The 16,304-nt window shown below is 44.5% G+C and overlaps 1 protein-coding gene across 1 annotated transcript; it reads right to left on the minus strand.

Moving 5' to 3' along the window:
* Positions 1-4,442: 4,442 nt before the first annotated feature.
* On the minus strand, positions 4,443-15,685 carry LOC142591467 (uncharacterized). Its single transcript, XM_075703794.1, has 3 exons — positions 15,497-15,685; positions 11,385-11,522; positions 4,443-4,649 (listed from the first exon to the last, which is right to left on the minus strand). The coding sequence occupies exons 1-3, from the start codon at positions 15,614-15,616 to the stop codon at positions 4,443-4,445; spliced, it is 465 nt and encodes a 154-aa protein (XP_075559909.1). The 5' UTR covers positions 15,617-15,685.
* Between the last annotated feature and the right edge of the window lie 619 nt (positions 15,686-16,304).

Below are 16,304 nucleotides of genomic sequence, written 5' to 3' on the forward strand. Positions count from 1 at the left end.
CTGATTCTATTTGCGATTACCTTAGTAAATAGTTTGTAGGCAACTGGCGGTAAGCTGATCGGCCTATAACTTTTCAAGTCTTTGGCGTCCCCTTTCTTATGGATTAGGATTATGTTAGCGTTCTTCCAAGATTCCGGTACGCTCGAGGTCATGAGGCATTGCGTATACAGGGTGGCCAGTTTCTCTAGAACAATCTACCCACCATCCTGCAACAAATCTGCTGTTACCTTATCCTCCCCATCTGCCTTCCCCCTTTGCACAGCTCCCAACGCTTTCTTTACTTCTTCCGGCGTTACCTGTGGGATTTCGAATCCGTCTAGGCTATTCCCTCTTCCATTATCGTCGTGGGCGCCACTGGTACTGTGTAAAACTCCTTAGCCACTTGAACTATCTCATACATATTAGTAACTATATTGCCGGCTTTGTCTCTTAACGCATACATCTGATTCTTGCCAATTCCAAGTTTCTTCACTGCTTTTAGGCTTCCTCCGTTCCTGAGAGCATGTTCAATTCTATCCATATTATAGTTCCTTATGTCAGCTGTCTTACGCTTGTTGATTAACTTCGAAAGTTCTGCCAGTTTTATTCTAGCTGTTGGGTTAGAGATCTTTATACATTGGCGCTTCTTGATGAGATCTTTCGTCTCCTGCGATAGCTTACTTGTATCCTGTCCAACGGAGTTACCACCGACTTCTATTGCACACTCCTTAATGATGCCCGCAAGATTGTCGTTCATTGCTTCAACACTAAGGTGCTCTTCCTGAGTTAAAGCCGAATACCTGTTCTGCAGCTTTATCTGGAATTCCTTTATTTTCCCTCTTACCGCTAACTCACTGATCGCCTTATGTACCCGTTTCTTTCGCTTGACTGTACCAGTACAGTCAAGCTTTCGTCACTTCCGATGGCCTGTGAGAGTTTAACGTTATGGTGTTCGGGTTTTCCAGTGCGCCCACTACGTTCGAGTGCATGATTGATACCATCCTTCACAGCCACAAGTGGATAACTTTCCCCTTTTAGGTAGATGGCATAGATGTTTTCCCATGGGATTTTCCGAGACATCTCGTCCGTCTGCATGACATCCTAACCTGTTTCATTTCAACTGACCTACAGCTACACCTCAAGAGTGCCGCTTCGCTGCCCCAAAGTCACCTATCTTGGGACACATTGTCTCGAAAGACGGGACACTACCCGATCTCAAGAAGCTTCTCGGATTCGCTGAATTCACAAAGCCTATATCTATCAAGAACCTGTGATGTTGGTCGGTGTTCCTATTTTTCGTAGCTTAGTCAGGTACTTCACATATATTATCGCACATTTGGCGATTCTGCTTAGCGCAAGCAGATTTTCCGCGTGGTCATTAGCATAAGATGAATATTTTCAAAGGTTATGCGGGTTGTTGAGTTCACCACGGATTCTTCGCCATTAGACCCATTACGACGCATTACGACTGCGTGGAGAGAGCGCACACCGACGCACAAGGGACTTGTGTGTAATGCACAAGGCTCGCATTAGGGACTTCATCATTCGCTGCTTTCCGTTGGGCTAACACCGAACCAATGCGCACACCGACGCCAGCGGTGTGCGCATTGGTTCGGTGTTAGCCCAACGGAAAGCAGCGAATGATGAAGTCCCTAATGCGAGCCGTATACCCCAAGAAAGCTAAGTTCAAATATGCCGTCAAGGAGCAGGACTGCATAGCCATCCCTTGTGCATTGGACAATTTTCGGCCTTACCTTTACGATTGTTCTGTCAGTATAATAACTGCACATTTGTTGTCTCTCCTTGAAAGACCCGTCGGGTCTCCTTAGTCGTTGGGCACTTCGCCTGCAGGAATAATACAATCCTGTTGTGTACCGCACCGGTAGAAATAATTCCGACATTAACGCGCACACCTACTCACCGATGACACCTGATGTGGCTCCTCCATTCCCTCTACGACCTGAGTCCCGTCACTACACACCGCCGTTGATATGCCTACCGAGCCACGCAATGACCCACTATTTGCCCTACTGCTCGACGATTTGCTGCTCCATTGATCATTCCAACCCTGACGCTACGCCGTTAAGCTGCTCATTTATATATTTATATTCGGTATATAGTTGGGACGCCGGAACTACATAACAGACGGTCATATGCCCTCCTATATGTCCGCGTACTTCCACGCCTACCCGCAAGGCGCCGACACCAGCGTCCTAAAAACCTCCACAAGGCTGCGTTAACGATATTACTGGAGCGGAATGTACCGGTTCGTCAAGTAGTACATTCGATCTTGCTGCGCCTTTCAACAAAGAAAGACCCGTCTACACTGCTCTCCTGGCCGCGCTACAGCCGCTACCGTGTCCGGCACGACCGTTGGACCACGTCAGCGTCGAACTCTATGGTCCGCTTCCATGCAGCGGATGTGGAAACCGTTGGATTATTGTTGACGTCGATTACCGGCCGGGGCCCTTCCCAAAGCGACCGCGCGCGACGTTCCGATATTCAATCTACGTAACTACGTACTTTATTCGACTCGGTGCTCCTTGAGAACTACACAGCGACAGATGCCGTGTCTCCTCGTCAGGCGTAATACAATCCCACATTTACGAATGCAATATCTATCCGCAGAAGTCGACCGCGCACTACCGGAAAATGGATGGTTTCACGTAGTGGTTTAGCCAAACCTTCGGCGAATGTTTAGGACGTACATTTCCTCCTACCACACCAATTAGCACACAGTACTCACATTGGTTATGTTCATATATAACAGCGCGACGCAAAGCGAGCACTGGATTTTCACCTTTTTTATATTGTGTGGACGTGGCCTTCATTTCCACTGTATACTATCCTGCCCTACCGACCTAACGCCTCTTTGTGTACTACAATTTCAGAAGTCGACCGATACGCTTAAGACTCAAAAGACATGGCTTGGCAGTCATTAGGCCATGCCCACATTTCCTACCGGCTCCCTTGTTCGGCTTAGAAACCACTTCACACACCTGGCCTTCCTTCTAAACTACTTGAACGTACCACGGTCCGTACCGTATCATCGACGCCACGTCACCTGTCAAGCATATTGATGAGCCTGTCACCCCATCCCCATACCCTCGTCGTCGGACTAACGAGACAGTGTATATTAACGGCTTAAGCCATATTACGACACCCTCCTCTAGTTTTTTTATGGGGTTTTACGTGCCAAAACGATTTTCTGAATATGAGGCCCGCCGTATTGGAGGACTCCGGAAATTTCGACCATTTGGGGTTCTTTAACGTGCACCTAAATCAAAGTACACGGGTGTTTTCGCATTTCGCCCCCATCGAAATGCGGCCGCCGTGGCCGAGATTGGATCTCACGACCTCGTGCTCAGCAGCCCTGCACCATAGCCACTGACCAACCACGGCGGGTCCCCTCCTCTAGTCTGCTCCCTGAGTGGACAAGACGACTCCGTTTTACGCCCGGGGCATATGTAAGGCCGCAAACACGCCTCATGCTTTCTCTGGCAGCTCCAAGACAACGACGATGAACGATGAACTGTGCGGTGATTGGGAGAGTGCTCTTGCTGATTGCTGATGCTACAGTGATCAATAATTATAGCCTTTGTAAGTTATATCTATATATATATATATATATATATATATATATATATATATATATATATATATATATATATATATATATATATATATATTGCATTGGTTAGAAGCATAACATAACGAACCTATCCATCCGAGCAGATACATGGCAGTGTGTACATTGAAATCATGGTGCAATGATGCGTACGCAACCAGCTGGAATTCTTATGACTCATAGGGACCCAAGTCTCCCTGCGGTCGTGCGGAAAACTACACATGCCACACAAAGGTACCAACATTTGGGTATACACTTCTTGTGCGTGCCTAGTGTAAACCTAAATTTGTGCACATGTGTGGGACATGCATAGTTTTCCAGATAAACGTGAGCGTGCAGAGCGGCTGGCGATTTAAGAGTACTGCAGACTTAAAGCACACATTCAAGAAAAACCTGAAGAACAAATAAAATTGTGGAAATGGGGCTTGGGCTTTTAGGAAAAAGAGCACTATACTAAGAATATGTTCTAAACATACAAAGAAATCCTTTACTCCAAACAGAAGCACAGGAAAAGAACACGTATCAGAGGGCCACCGTTTCTTGGAAGCAATTGTTCTGCCAGAACTGCCATTGCGGTTTGCGTACAACAAACAACAGTGAAAATACGAACGATTTCTGCAGAAACTCAAATTGGTGATTGTACTGTCTCCCACGAGAGAGGTAAGCAGTGCCTAGTTCAATAAATATGGCCGCATGAATCATAGCCCGCTTCCCATTATTGACACTCAGCGATGCCCTAAAACAAAGGGCATGTGTTTATTCGAGTTGCTCCAAATGCGGCCTTAAGAAGTGCATTCCGATAAATAAAAATTGGGATAAATGTATAATAAGTGCGCTAACTAGTGATTGCCATGCAAGCCGTAGGATTTGATAGTTCGTCCCCGGTCTTCAGGAGGTTATTGATGTTGTATAGCAGCCCAGTTCGGGTGAAGTTTCCGACAATCTTGTCTGGCTCGCAGATGGAGGAGCTGCTATCAAAGTTCACATCATATATTGCAATGGAAAACTGGACTTGCGTCAGGTTGTCCTTTGCGTAGCAGAACTGCATTGGGCAGAACACAAACAGAAAGGTGTGCATTTTTAGTCAGTGTAAAAGTACTAAACCATCCATTTTGTAGCGACACGTTCTAATTACACAATAAATGAATGCGCTATTGATTCACAACTGCTCCGTGCTCTTTATCTGTCCGTTCTCACACATCCTTGCAAGAAACTCAAATTGCGTGTAAATATTGCGCCACAGACTAAATTTAGTAGTGCTAGTGGTAATATATTTTGTTTATTTCTTGCATAGATACGCAAGAAAAAGGAAAGAGCCAGTAATATTATATAAGTTCAAGAAAAATCGCACGTACGCTATACCTTTGCAGTTTCTGTATTTATACGTGTTAATGTAGGGAGTCAAAGGCATTCTTGCGTCCAAAAATTAACCCAACCTAACTTTTTTATTTTGCATGTTTTCAATAATTTTGTCGTTAGCTATATTTAATGCCCGGTTAGGAGTTTTTTTTTTGCAAACCATATATATGTTTGCTAACCATTTCGTGCTTATTAAGAACTGATGACAAGTTTTCATGAATGACCCCTTCAAAACTATTAGACCATACGAGCACAGCGTCCTACAAACGTGTGAGAAAAAGGCACTGCAAGTAGACCATTGCAATTCGCAATTTATAATAGTTATCAACTTATTATAATTATCAAGGCATAAATATTCGCAATCTTCCTGAACTTATTTCGCTTTCCGCAGAGAGGGAAAATCGCAATGTGTTTCAATGTCAGAACGAATCATGGCGAAAATTTAGATTATGTCTCACCAGTCATTCGTAAACATCCAACTAGCAATGCTCAGAGACAGATTAGAACTATAATAAATAATATGATGTGCTCTTCACGACACAGCGTAACTTTCATTCTAAATATCGCTTGCTACGAGTGGCCTCGATCGTCAGGCACCGCTTCAATGATAAAGTGGCTAGCACAGCATACTTGTTTAAAGAACATCTTTAAACAAGACAAAGAATCATTCATGCTGATGATAATATGCCTTTCCATCAAGATATCTCCCGCCGCTTCCCTAAAGGCGTTACTATGTCAGCGTTTTCTACAATATTATGGCGTTTGTGCAAACGAGCCATTTCGAATGCTCCTGCGCCGCGGCGATGAAATTTCAAGCTAACGTTTCGCACTCCGAGGCAGGACGTGCTGCAGCAAAAACAAGCACCTAGCCAAACTCCGAAGCAGCAGTTCAGTAGAACAATATGCTAATCATGGTCTGGCATCGGTAACGACCGTAGAGCAGACAGGAGTGACGCACACGATTGTCTGGGTGACCATATTTTCGGAGAGTAAGAGAGATGGCAGAATGAGTTGGCAATCTCGGCGGTCACGTATGGCACAATACAAGGCGAGCACGTTGCTCACCGATCGATTGAAATGCACTGTGAGGCCTTTTACCTGAGGATGGTATTCTCTGTTGTTTTTAAAAATAAGGTGGCACTCCGCAAAATGAGCTTTGACAAGCTCCCACAAGAAGCAGCGCCCTTCATCGCGGAGGAGTTCTCGAGGCTAGCGTGATGGCGAGAGAAAAAGCGGAGCGGAAAGGAAGTGACGTTTAGCTGTGTACGCATTTGTCGACATTTTTCGGTACAGTTTGCGCGTTTGTTTGTGTAAACAGAGCGCCAACAGTCTTCCGGTGATTTCTGCTTAGATTGAACAATGGAAAGAAAGATCGCATCGCAATGGCCGCAATCCTCACGGATGCTATTACACAGAGGGACAGCGAGACGCTGCGCGTGGTCGGTATAAAACTGGCAAGGCTATTGCTTCAAAACAATCGTAAGCATGCTCGACTGATAATCGTGACACAACATTAAAAGACAGAAGAATGTGATGCAAACATAAGAGTGTATTGTAAAATCCCACTAACAATTGCTGTCTCTGGCTGAGTCTATTTCTTTTTTTCTAAAATTTTACCAAGGCTGGCAAGTATTTTCATTGCATTTGAAATTCGATCAAATAACAGGTAAACATAACTGCGCAGTGTTTATACCTATACAGTATACATACGGGTGGTATTAGAATTGTGGCTGCTAGAACACGTCTCACGATGACTCTCGATGGTAACGCGTTAGCACGGAATCAACATCGGGACACAACGTAATGTCACCATTGAAACAAGTTATGTATGGGACATTTATTGCAATGGAATGACTCTTTCGCGCTTCCGATTGATGGACGGATGCCATCAGTGTCTCCTTTGAAAGGGGGTGGTGGGTTGTGCCACCAAGCTCTTGTTCTTATTCTGCCTAATGTCTTACGTATCATGTTAAGAAGAAAAAACCGCGCACACAAACAAATCCCAGCAACAAATTTCTTAACCAGTACTGGAAAATTTATTTTTGTGCGCTTCAGTTGTCTGTTGTATGTCTACTTTTCTGCCATCAAACATTCAAACGCCTCTTACTAATCTCTTTTGCGGACCTCTTTACTTTCCCCCTGTTATTCCTGAACCCAATGGGTTCAAGGTGCCCAGATGCGCCTAAACCGACAGCTGTGCAGATATATTCATAATCTAATAAGATATGTTCCATTATTACCCAAGTTTTCGCGCAGCAAGCACATTCTCCTTCATTCGTGCACCTCTTTTTATAAATACATGTTCTAAGGCATCCTGGTCTAGCTTCAAAAAGCCAGGAGCTTCCCTTTGAGGCATCATAAATTGTTTCTTTCCTGATTTCGTTTTTTACTCTTAGATGGTTACTCATAGGAGGTTTAGTTTCCATTGCTGCCACCCATGCCAATGTTTGAGCCTCTGGGATTTTGCGTTTGATGTTCTTTGTTGCCATGTTGCTTACCATAGCAGTCGCGTACTTGCTGGTATGCTCCCTCGATTTTCTTTCCTCCACTGTGACTCATGTTTTCTTCTGTGCAAATAGCTGCGGGCGAATGATGATAAAGACGTCATGCCGCAAGCAGGGCCCGGTGTTGCACTTCTTTCTGGCCACGTTCCGCCGTCTAGTGGCACTTCGATACAAAGAGGTATGGCACGCCGGTGCCCGCTAACGCTGACAACTTCCCCTAAATTGACGCAACCTCAGTGGCATATGCTCAGTAACCAAAACAAGCGGGAGGTTCGTTAAAGAGCGGCCCATACAGAGTGCATTCATGGCACAGCTCACCAAAGCGTTGGCGTGAAAGGTGTTCATTGAAAAGGAGCCTATACACGGTGTGTTTTTGGCACAGTCCCCCATGCATTCGGATTACTGTCCTGCAGAATATCCCTTGCTTCGGGGGCTCGATTCCGCTCAGCATCGGAAAAACTTATGGAATATTTTTCGTAGCCAACACGCAGTTGCCCACGTTGCCGTCGAAGGTTTTAATTGAAGAGTGCCATACACCTACTGACACATACCCAATGACACAAATTTGCATCAGAGGCTTATCGAAGCTGATCAGCTGAGATCGAGAAGCACATACCCAGTAGTCCCTGTCGACGTCAAAGAAGTTCGTTGAAGATTGTTTGAGTATGTGATAACGTGTGCATACGTATGTACAGGTTATCACATACTCAGTGACTGAAGTTCTGCGATGGTTGGCTTCAAAGCCAGCACAGCAGCCCGTTGCCCCACCCCTCCAACCACTGAGTACACTCAGTGACCCAGGTAGGCGGGAAAACGGTTCTCTACAAAACCACATGGATAGGTACATAGATAAACAGATAAATCTACACATAAATACGATGCGTCCAGAAAATGTGCGAAGTACCCTTAGAATGCTAAAGCTTAAAATTGTGCAGGAAGAAAGAACCAGGAAAGAAATATTCTGTGATAGTTGTTCAGACAATGTATTCCTTCTAGGAACACGGTCATAAGACAATGTGAAACGTTTTCTCTGGGCGTAAGAGAGACATGTTATTCCACCCGTAGACAAATTATGTAGAAACCATGGTCTACAATGATATTCAATGCAAGCGAATAGGCCGAACTAACCGAAGAACGAAGGAGCGCGTGAGAGACAGTCAGCCCCCTCCATACCGCCGATCACGCAGCCAGGTTGCCCGAGAGCACACAAGCTTCCCCTGGGCGCCTTCCCTCGCCTTCAGGGGTTCCTTCGTGGCCGTTCAGGAGAGCGAACACATCCAATTCTAGACCTCTTTGCTGCGTAAGCGTCAAGGCCTTGAGCGTTCGACGAAATGCCCGCCTGCTCCTTCATTGAATTCTTCGTGGTCGAGAATCCGCTGCTGATTATCATCCACTGCATCACCCACATTGGCCTGGCGACCACGGGCAGGCCAGCGAAAGGCAAGACGAATGAGGTCCCTCCCCTTCCTGGTCGGTACTCGCTTGCTCGAGAGCGTGCGCACATTTCCTCGCCTTTTCGCGACGTATGAGTGCGCTAACGAGCGACAAAGAAGCTCACCCCTTCACGCATCTTGCCTTACACGAGAGCTCACACTCTCTCTCCCCTCCCCATTGTGCAGTGCGGTTGAGGTATTCTCTGTTGAGAGACAGTTACCACGCTGCACTTAGCACACGTTTCACCCCCCAACCAGGAATCTCTGTCTCTCTCAAGCACCACGCCCCATCCCTCCACTCGCTTACCTAGCTCTCTTCGCAACTCGGTTGCCCGAATCAACAATAGAGGGTGTTGCCCAAATGCGTGCGTATTTTCTCTTGGTGAGTGGCCTCGTCATCCCTCCCCCACGTGAACCCATCGTCGTACGGCCGTTTATCCGCGAAAATGGCCGATAGAGCCAAATAAGCTTAATCGCTTTGGTAATCAATTTACACAGGCTTAACATGCACATTAAAGCAGTTTCTTCTGTCATGGCCTATAGGGAAGTTAGCAAGTACGTAAGTTATTACGCCTAGAAATGAAGCGGTACGATGACAAAGAGCAAAAAGTGTTGCTACTTTCTTCCACCCATGCGTCTGCGTGCTAGAAACGCCATACGTTTGCTGGTAAAAAAGGTAAAGGAAGGAAGAAAGGAAGCGGACCTTGGACTACGGAATAAATAGTTTAAATCAAAATTAGGTGTTAGGGCTGTTGCATGGCTGCCATGTTCACAATCTAGGTTTTGTGTTTGGAAACGTAAAGCTTGTTTCTAGAAAAAAGAAGCTAGCAAAAGCAGGACAGATTTGTGCAAAAAAAAAAAATTACCAGATTATGAAACTTGCCATGTTATGAGTCGATAACAAGCGTTTACTGCCTCTAATCCCGTTAGCATCGCATTCTCCCCTATAGAAACCGGCTGACCAATAGAAAGACGCCCGTTTGCCATGAAAAATTATCAGGTTGCCGGTAGGCAACGGCAGGCCGCCAATTATGAAGTCATGCCCTATGCGCAGATATCACGCCTTGGATAGAAACCACGCTTTCTTCAGAGCATTCCATCTTCTTTGGTGTGTTGGATCAGAATGATATAGGACAATATGGCGGATCGCTATTAACAACAATCTGCTGCTTTTCGTCGTGCGACCGGCCCAGTGCCTCAATCAAACCCTCAGAAATTAGGAAGTTAAAATCTGAAACCCGTTTCCTGAAAGGAGCAGCCCGGTGTTTTATCAATTAGGACACAGACGCATGCCTGGCACACGAGGAGTGCAATCTATCCACACTGTTTCGTGGAATATTTACTTTACAAAACTGTGGCGCTAGTGTTTTCCGAAGGAGCCAATGCGACGGTTTAGCCACCATGAGAGAGATGGACAATACACGCATTTCGTTAAACTTCATTTTTTGGTATAGAACAGCGATGCGTCTATAAAAAGTAACCATTTAAAACAATATTGCATATTAAATGCAAAAAATTGCATGGGGAATGGATGTGCACTACTGCGAGTGCTATTGACTTCTTTTGTTTTAGAATATTATGATGTCTGGGAAGTTACAAAGATAACTCGCAAGAAATAGGCTCAGAATACCTTCTCAAAGCAAGAAGGTAAAAAAAGGCAAATTTGTACCCTACATATTGTTGCCATATTTAGAAATGTATGGTCTGACCTGTAGTTCTCTCGCGCGAAGTAGCTCTTAGAGACGCAGGAGGCACTTATATTGAGAAGCGGAGGAATGAGAGCGTGACAGCTTGAACCACATTCACTCGTGGCAGATATTTAGGAAGTTATGTGGCATAATATAATATGTACTCCTGTTTCATTGGGATGGCCGATAGCCCATATTTGGTGATTTTGCAACTGTGGTGAAACAACTGCCGCCTTATTTTTACCCTTGCCACAGCCAGCAAGGATTAGCAGTTTTAACCACGCTATACATGCTGGACGAGCATAAACTCTTAGAAGACCCAACCCTTTGACATTCGCCAATGCGGACGTGAGCGCGAGACGATATAAAGGCGCTGTTTCGTTTCCCATGACACATTGGCTTGTACTACGCCAAGTTGCCAAGGCGCAGAGTACAACTCAGTGGACATTGCCGCTGTTCATAACTATGCGATGCCTTCAGAAACTGTGTGGCAGCGCCCACGCAAGGGGCCCCCGTATTAAGTCATTCCTTCATTTCCTTTCTCTATTTTTTTTCATTCTTCCCTCCTTTTCAAACAGCGAAAGAGTAGTATGCGATGAGTGAAATTCCATACGTTGTGGCATTGCGTATGCCGTGGCACAAGATGGTTTGCGCTGAAACCAATAGCCACAAAACACGGTAACTGCGTAATAAATTTTTTAAAAATTTTTCCAAGGTAGGTAATAAAATTGATTAATATCGCGATGAGGTCTCAGCAACGAAACACAAAAACTCTTCAACACGCGTCACTCACCTTCTTGAGGTACGTCGCTCGATTGTCAAATATTTCGGTATGTTTCTCTATGGGACCTTTGTCGTATGTCCTCATCGAGATATAGTCGCTATCTAAACCCAAGTTTTTCGTGTAGTTTGTATTCGTCTGATTGCAGATCTGCTCAAAGAAAGAGAAAAAAATTGCACTGGGTACGCGTAATAGCCGTGTCATTAAGGGCAGCGAAAGTATTTCCGAGATTTCAGAAGGCCCAACAAGTTACGCACAGCGATATGACGACGGTGAGATATGACAAATCTGGGGTCGGGACAATGGCCGTCTGCACAAGATCAATGTCGCTACCATATACCATTTGCAGTATGTTTGGCCAATCGAATGCGAGAGAAAAAAAAATATCACCAATGGGGCAGAACCAACGAATGCTTAGGATTTTATTTATCGAAGCACATCATAATGAACATCGTACGAGATTTGAAGGCTGACACTGTGAAGTATTCTTCTTTGAAATAAGTAAATGGTTATTATTTCCCGTCATTAAAGCAATTCAGCAGCATAATCATTGGAAGCCTAAATACGAGGCGTCCAATACGACCCACACAACTATATGTAAGTTTGTGAGAGGTAATAAACTTATTGTTGATGCCACCTAGCTTTACCATGCCATTTGTACCCTTATAGAACAACACTGCTGTAATCTAGAGCACGTTTCATGCTTGAAGCTAAACGTTACGACAGAGTTACCTGTCTGGTTGAGAAAATTTATTACGATTTTGAGAGTGACTCCAACCAAATAAGTGAATTTTATTATCTCGTCCTTTCGGTGTCCATTCAGCTCCTTCTTTGCGGGGTATTCTTCAGGGGTAGCGGTGTGCAGCTTTGAAAAGGTCCTTCGTCAAAATGAAGGGACAGTGCGGAGTGTGGGGAAACACTTGACCAGGAATCTTTTTTAACAGACGTGAAGTGGCCAGAGGATGCGATGTCGGCGGCGGTGCTGATGGGCTCGGATGACCGATGCTGGGGGCGCTTGACCTTCGGGAATGCCGTTGAAGTGGGCCGTGTGAGAGGGGAGCGCAGACGTTTTGGTGATGGTGAACTATAGCGGGGATCTACGTAGCTGAGTATCCTTTCCGTCTTTTCGTTGTGTCGCCAAGGCTATGGATATACACAGAAGGTAGGTTGCCCTTCACGCGGTTTATATTACCCGCCCTTTTCTCTACGTGCCATGACTCCAGTAGCAGCCTTTTTGTCGAGTTCGTCTGTGTTTGAAAGATTTGGGTTTCTTGGAAAGCAACTTTGAGGTCTGCATCTTCGGGATGTTCGGCGACGGCGCTACTTGTGACGTCATTCCAAGGTTGCCTGATTCTTTCTATAAAATTTTTGGCTTCCCATATATGTGTGAACGGACAGTCGGCAGGGCTGATTTTATAGACGACGCCTTGCGCTTTTTTCTGTCTGTGGAGGGTTTTTGTTTTTAAGGAGAAGGATATTCAAAGTTGTGATAGATCCGTGTGCGTCATTGAGGACTTTTTTTCATTATTCGTCTGAGAGCTTCGTTGGCGCCTTTGGCGCATCGTATGCACACTCGTTTCTGGGGTAATGGGGAAGTCTACGGTTGAAGGTCCTGTGGTCTGTTTCTTGTAGTTGTTGTTGGGTGGTTTTCCGTAAGAAGTCCTTTGTTGAGCCATTTCTTTTAAAGTGGGTCAGAGCCATTCTGCTTTCTTTCTTTTGATCCGATTCCAATGAGCAATAAGACTCAGCTTTTCAAAAAAAATGAATTTCACAACAAATGCCTTGTGGTTTGGCGCATGATTAGGTTCGAAGTGAAGGTGTTCGAAGTGAAACGGCACATGTAGTTTGCTTAGCAGTAGACTAAAAATTTAAGAATCCTGTCTATCGTCGTAACTTGAACATCCAGGAATCGGAGGAGTTCGTTCTATTCGCCCCCATACGTGAACAGTACAACCGGGTTGACGGAATTCATGTGGCTCTGCAGGTTTTCAACTTGCCCCGCCTTTACGATGCAGAAAAAAAAATTCCGGAGCGTCACGCGCCCCCAGCATCAATTCAATTCAATTCAAATTTATTTGCATCTTTACATGTACAGATGACAGGAGTACAGACAAAAAGCCAAATGAATTCGGCTTCACGGGGTATGTACCCCCTACAGAAATGGCACTGTGCATAATAGAGAGAACACAAACATACAATAATGGATAAATGACGAAAAATGAACATTAGTGAACATTGCATAACAGAAATGCATACGTGTAAAAAAATCAACGATGGAATGCTGCAAGAAATTACATTACATAAAGAGAATAGAATAAAATGATACAAATAATACAACCTTGAAATTCACATCTATAAATAATAAGTTATTTAAAAGCAGAGAAAATTGGCTAAGCATTTATGGCGTCAGCGTATACCAGAGCAAAAAAAAAAAGAAATCCACAAGGAGCCCAATAAAAAGAGAGATAGGTGTCTATTTAGTTTCTAATGAGTTTAACAAAAATGGCAGTGCGTGGCGAAACATTTGTTGACCGTAGTTAGTGCGCGCTTTAGGAACGTACCATGTTTCTCTGTGACATGTGTTGTAAATGTTAGAATTCATTGTCAATAGAGATAAATGCTCGAAAAACTTCGTGTTCTGTTTGTTCGCAGTAGTGAAACGCTTGAGTAAAATACTACGATATATGGAGGTGGCAGGTTGTAAATTAAGGGCGTTGAAAAGAGGCTGCGTATGAGCGTCATATGAAGAACTGGTGATAGCGCGCACTGCTTTCTTCTGCAATAGAAGAAGTTTTGAGATGTTATACATCGTGGTGTTTCCCCATACTAAATGACAGTAACTCAGATGGGAGAGGAAGAGAGTTATAAAGCAGTTTTTTGACGCTCAAGGGAAGGAAAAATAGAAGTTTCTCTAGTATTCCCACAAACCGAGCGATTTTGTTAGCTACTGAGTCTGTACAAAGATTCCAAATTAAGATTACTTGAAATACGACACTGAGGCATTTGTTGGATGGCACAAAGTTGATAATCGAGGAACCCATTTGCAAATGGCCGTCAATGTGGACATTTTTGTTTTTAGGTTGAAAAAGTACAGCCTTTGTCTTGTTTTTGTTTATAGACAGTGAATTCAATTAACTCCATCGAATAAGTTCACTTAAAGCAGCGTTCGCAAGAGCCAACAGGTCCCCTGCACAACCAGATATAAAGAACAGACTATAGTGTCGTCAGCGTATACGGTGAATCGGGCAGTGGTGTCAATATTCATTATGCCGTTTACGTAAATATTAAATACAAAAGTCCAAGAATGCTTCCTTGAGGTACATCAGAATAAATGGGTAAGTTATCGGAAATACAGTTATTTATTGAAATCCTCTAACACCTGAACTAAAGGTACCTTTTGATTAAGCCAAGTAATGGGCCCCTGAAACCGAAAATTTCGAGTTTTGTTAGCAGAGTGGTGTGGGTAATTGTGTCAAAGGCCTTTGAAAAACTATGCAAATGCCTAGTGTCACTAAATTTTGCTTAAATGCTTGTAGTATTAGTTCCTTTTGTGTTATTAGAGCTAGCTCTGTCGAGCGACCCTTAAGGAAACCGAACTGACAGTCAGTAATAATATTGTGTTTTTCGCAGAAAGCGGTCATTCTCAGTGTTATTAATTATTGTAGGCATTTTGAAAGTACAGGCAAAATGGATATTGGTCTGTAGTTAGACAGGTTGTTTTTATCACCGGCCATCCCTCGGTGATCGCAGCCCATGAGCACCACCGCAGACTTAGCATACTTTCGCCCCTTCACGTATGTTCAGAAAAGATTCCCGGTCAAATGTTTCCCCACATTCCGCGCTCTCCCTTCATTTTGACGAAGGACCTCTTAAAAGGTGCACATCGCCCCCTTCGGAGAATACCCCTCAGAAGAAGGAACCGAATGGGCGCAGAAACGTCGGGCTAATAAAATTCACTCATTTGGTTGGAGTCACTCTCAAAGTTCTAACTGTTCATGCTGTATCTCGCAGAGGGGTGAACACGTGTCCTTGAGCGTGTGTCTATGCGGTGTGATGCCCATTCATAAGTTGTCATGAGGCGTCTGACACAGCAATTAACCTCTTCAGCAGGGCGTCTTACTTACCGCGGCTGGTATTGCATCTTGATCAACGTCACTGACGACGCAGTCTTTGAATATGTCGTACTCGCCAATGTCAGCGTTTTCGTAGTCGTCAATTTTCGGGCGGTACCAGCGGCCCTTCATGGTGAATGATACGCCAATGGGAACCTGAATTTTCTGCTGCGTCCGAAGACACTGCGCGAGCAGGCATGCTTCGTGCTGCAGGAAAAAAGGAGTATGGTATATTACGGCGACAGCTCTACCTGTCGTTGTTGTATAGCGTTGTTTAGTATATGTCTAGGTCAAGTTTTTAGCGTACCAAAGACGTATGAACCGGTTCTATTTGCATTATGTGGGAATCAGCTGGGAGAGAATACACGATGTAGCAGTATTTAGCAAACTGGACAACAGAACTAGTGTAGTTAGTGCGTATAACAAAGGAGAGGGTAGGGACAGGTTTCAGGGAAAGAGTAAAAAGGTTGCTTCGGGCAACTGCCACATTTATGAGGATATGGTAAGCTATTCCCTTACAAAAATTTTTATGTACCACCTAGATGACTTTCATGGTGATATGTGTATATATATATATATGTCTTTATATGCGTGCTTTCTGTATCGACGTATGCGTATATCTAACTCCCCTCCTGCCTTCCGTGGTCACCGGGCCGTCAGAGGTCCATTGTGTGCATTGTGGTGTGCATCGAGTTGCTGTGCTTGAGGTAAACGTAATTAAAACTAACCATCGCACTAAGTTCAGTTGCACAGTATGTGTCAATGTCTACATACGGACCGTTTTGAACCATCCTTTTTCACGTCGACATGGTGAGTGCTG

Source organism: Dermacentor variabilis, chromosome 8 (genome assembly GCF_050947875.1).
Source record: "Dermacentor variabilis isolate Ectoservices chromosome 8, ASM5094787v1, whole genome shotgun sequence".
In the NCBI taxonomy this organism is placed as follows: Eukaryota; Metazoa; Arthropoda; class Arachnida; order Ixodida; family Ixodidae; genus Dermacentor; species Dermacentor variabilis.

What these genes read in the sequence shown, in the direction of transcription:
- LOC142591467 (XM_075703794.1), bottom strand. Translation starts at nt 15,616, where the DNA reads ATGAAGGGCCGCTGGTACCGCCCGAAAATTGACGACTACGAAAACGCT. An exon ending in AAGATGCAATACCAGCCGCG is followed by an intron (nt 11,523 to 15,496) that starts GTAAGTAAGACG and finishes TTCTTTGAGCAG; the next exon opens with ATCTGCAATCAGACGAATAC. An exon ending in GAGCGACGTACCTCAAGAAG is followed by an intron (nt 4,650 to 11,384) that starts GTGAGTGACGCG and finishes TGCCCAATGCAG; the next exon opens with TTCTGCTACGCAAAGGACAA.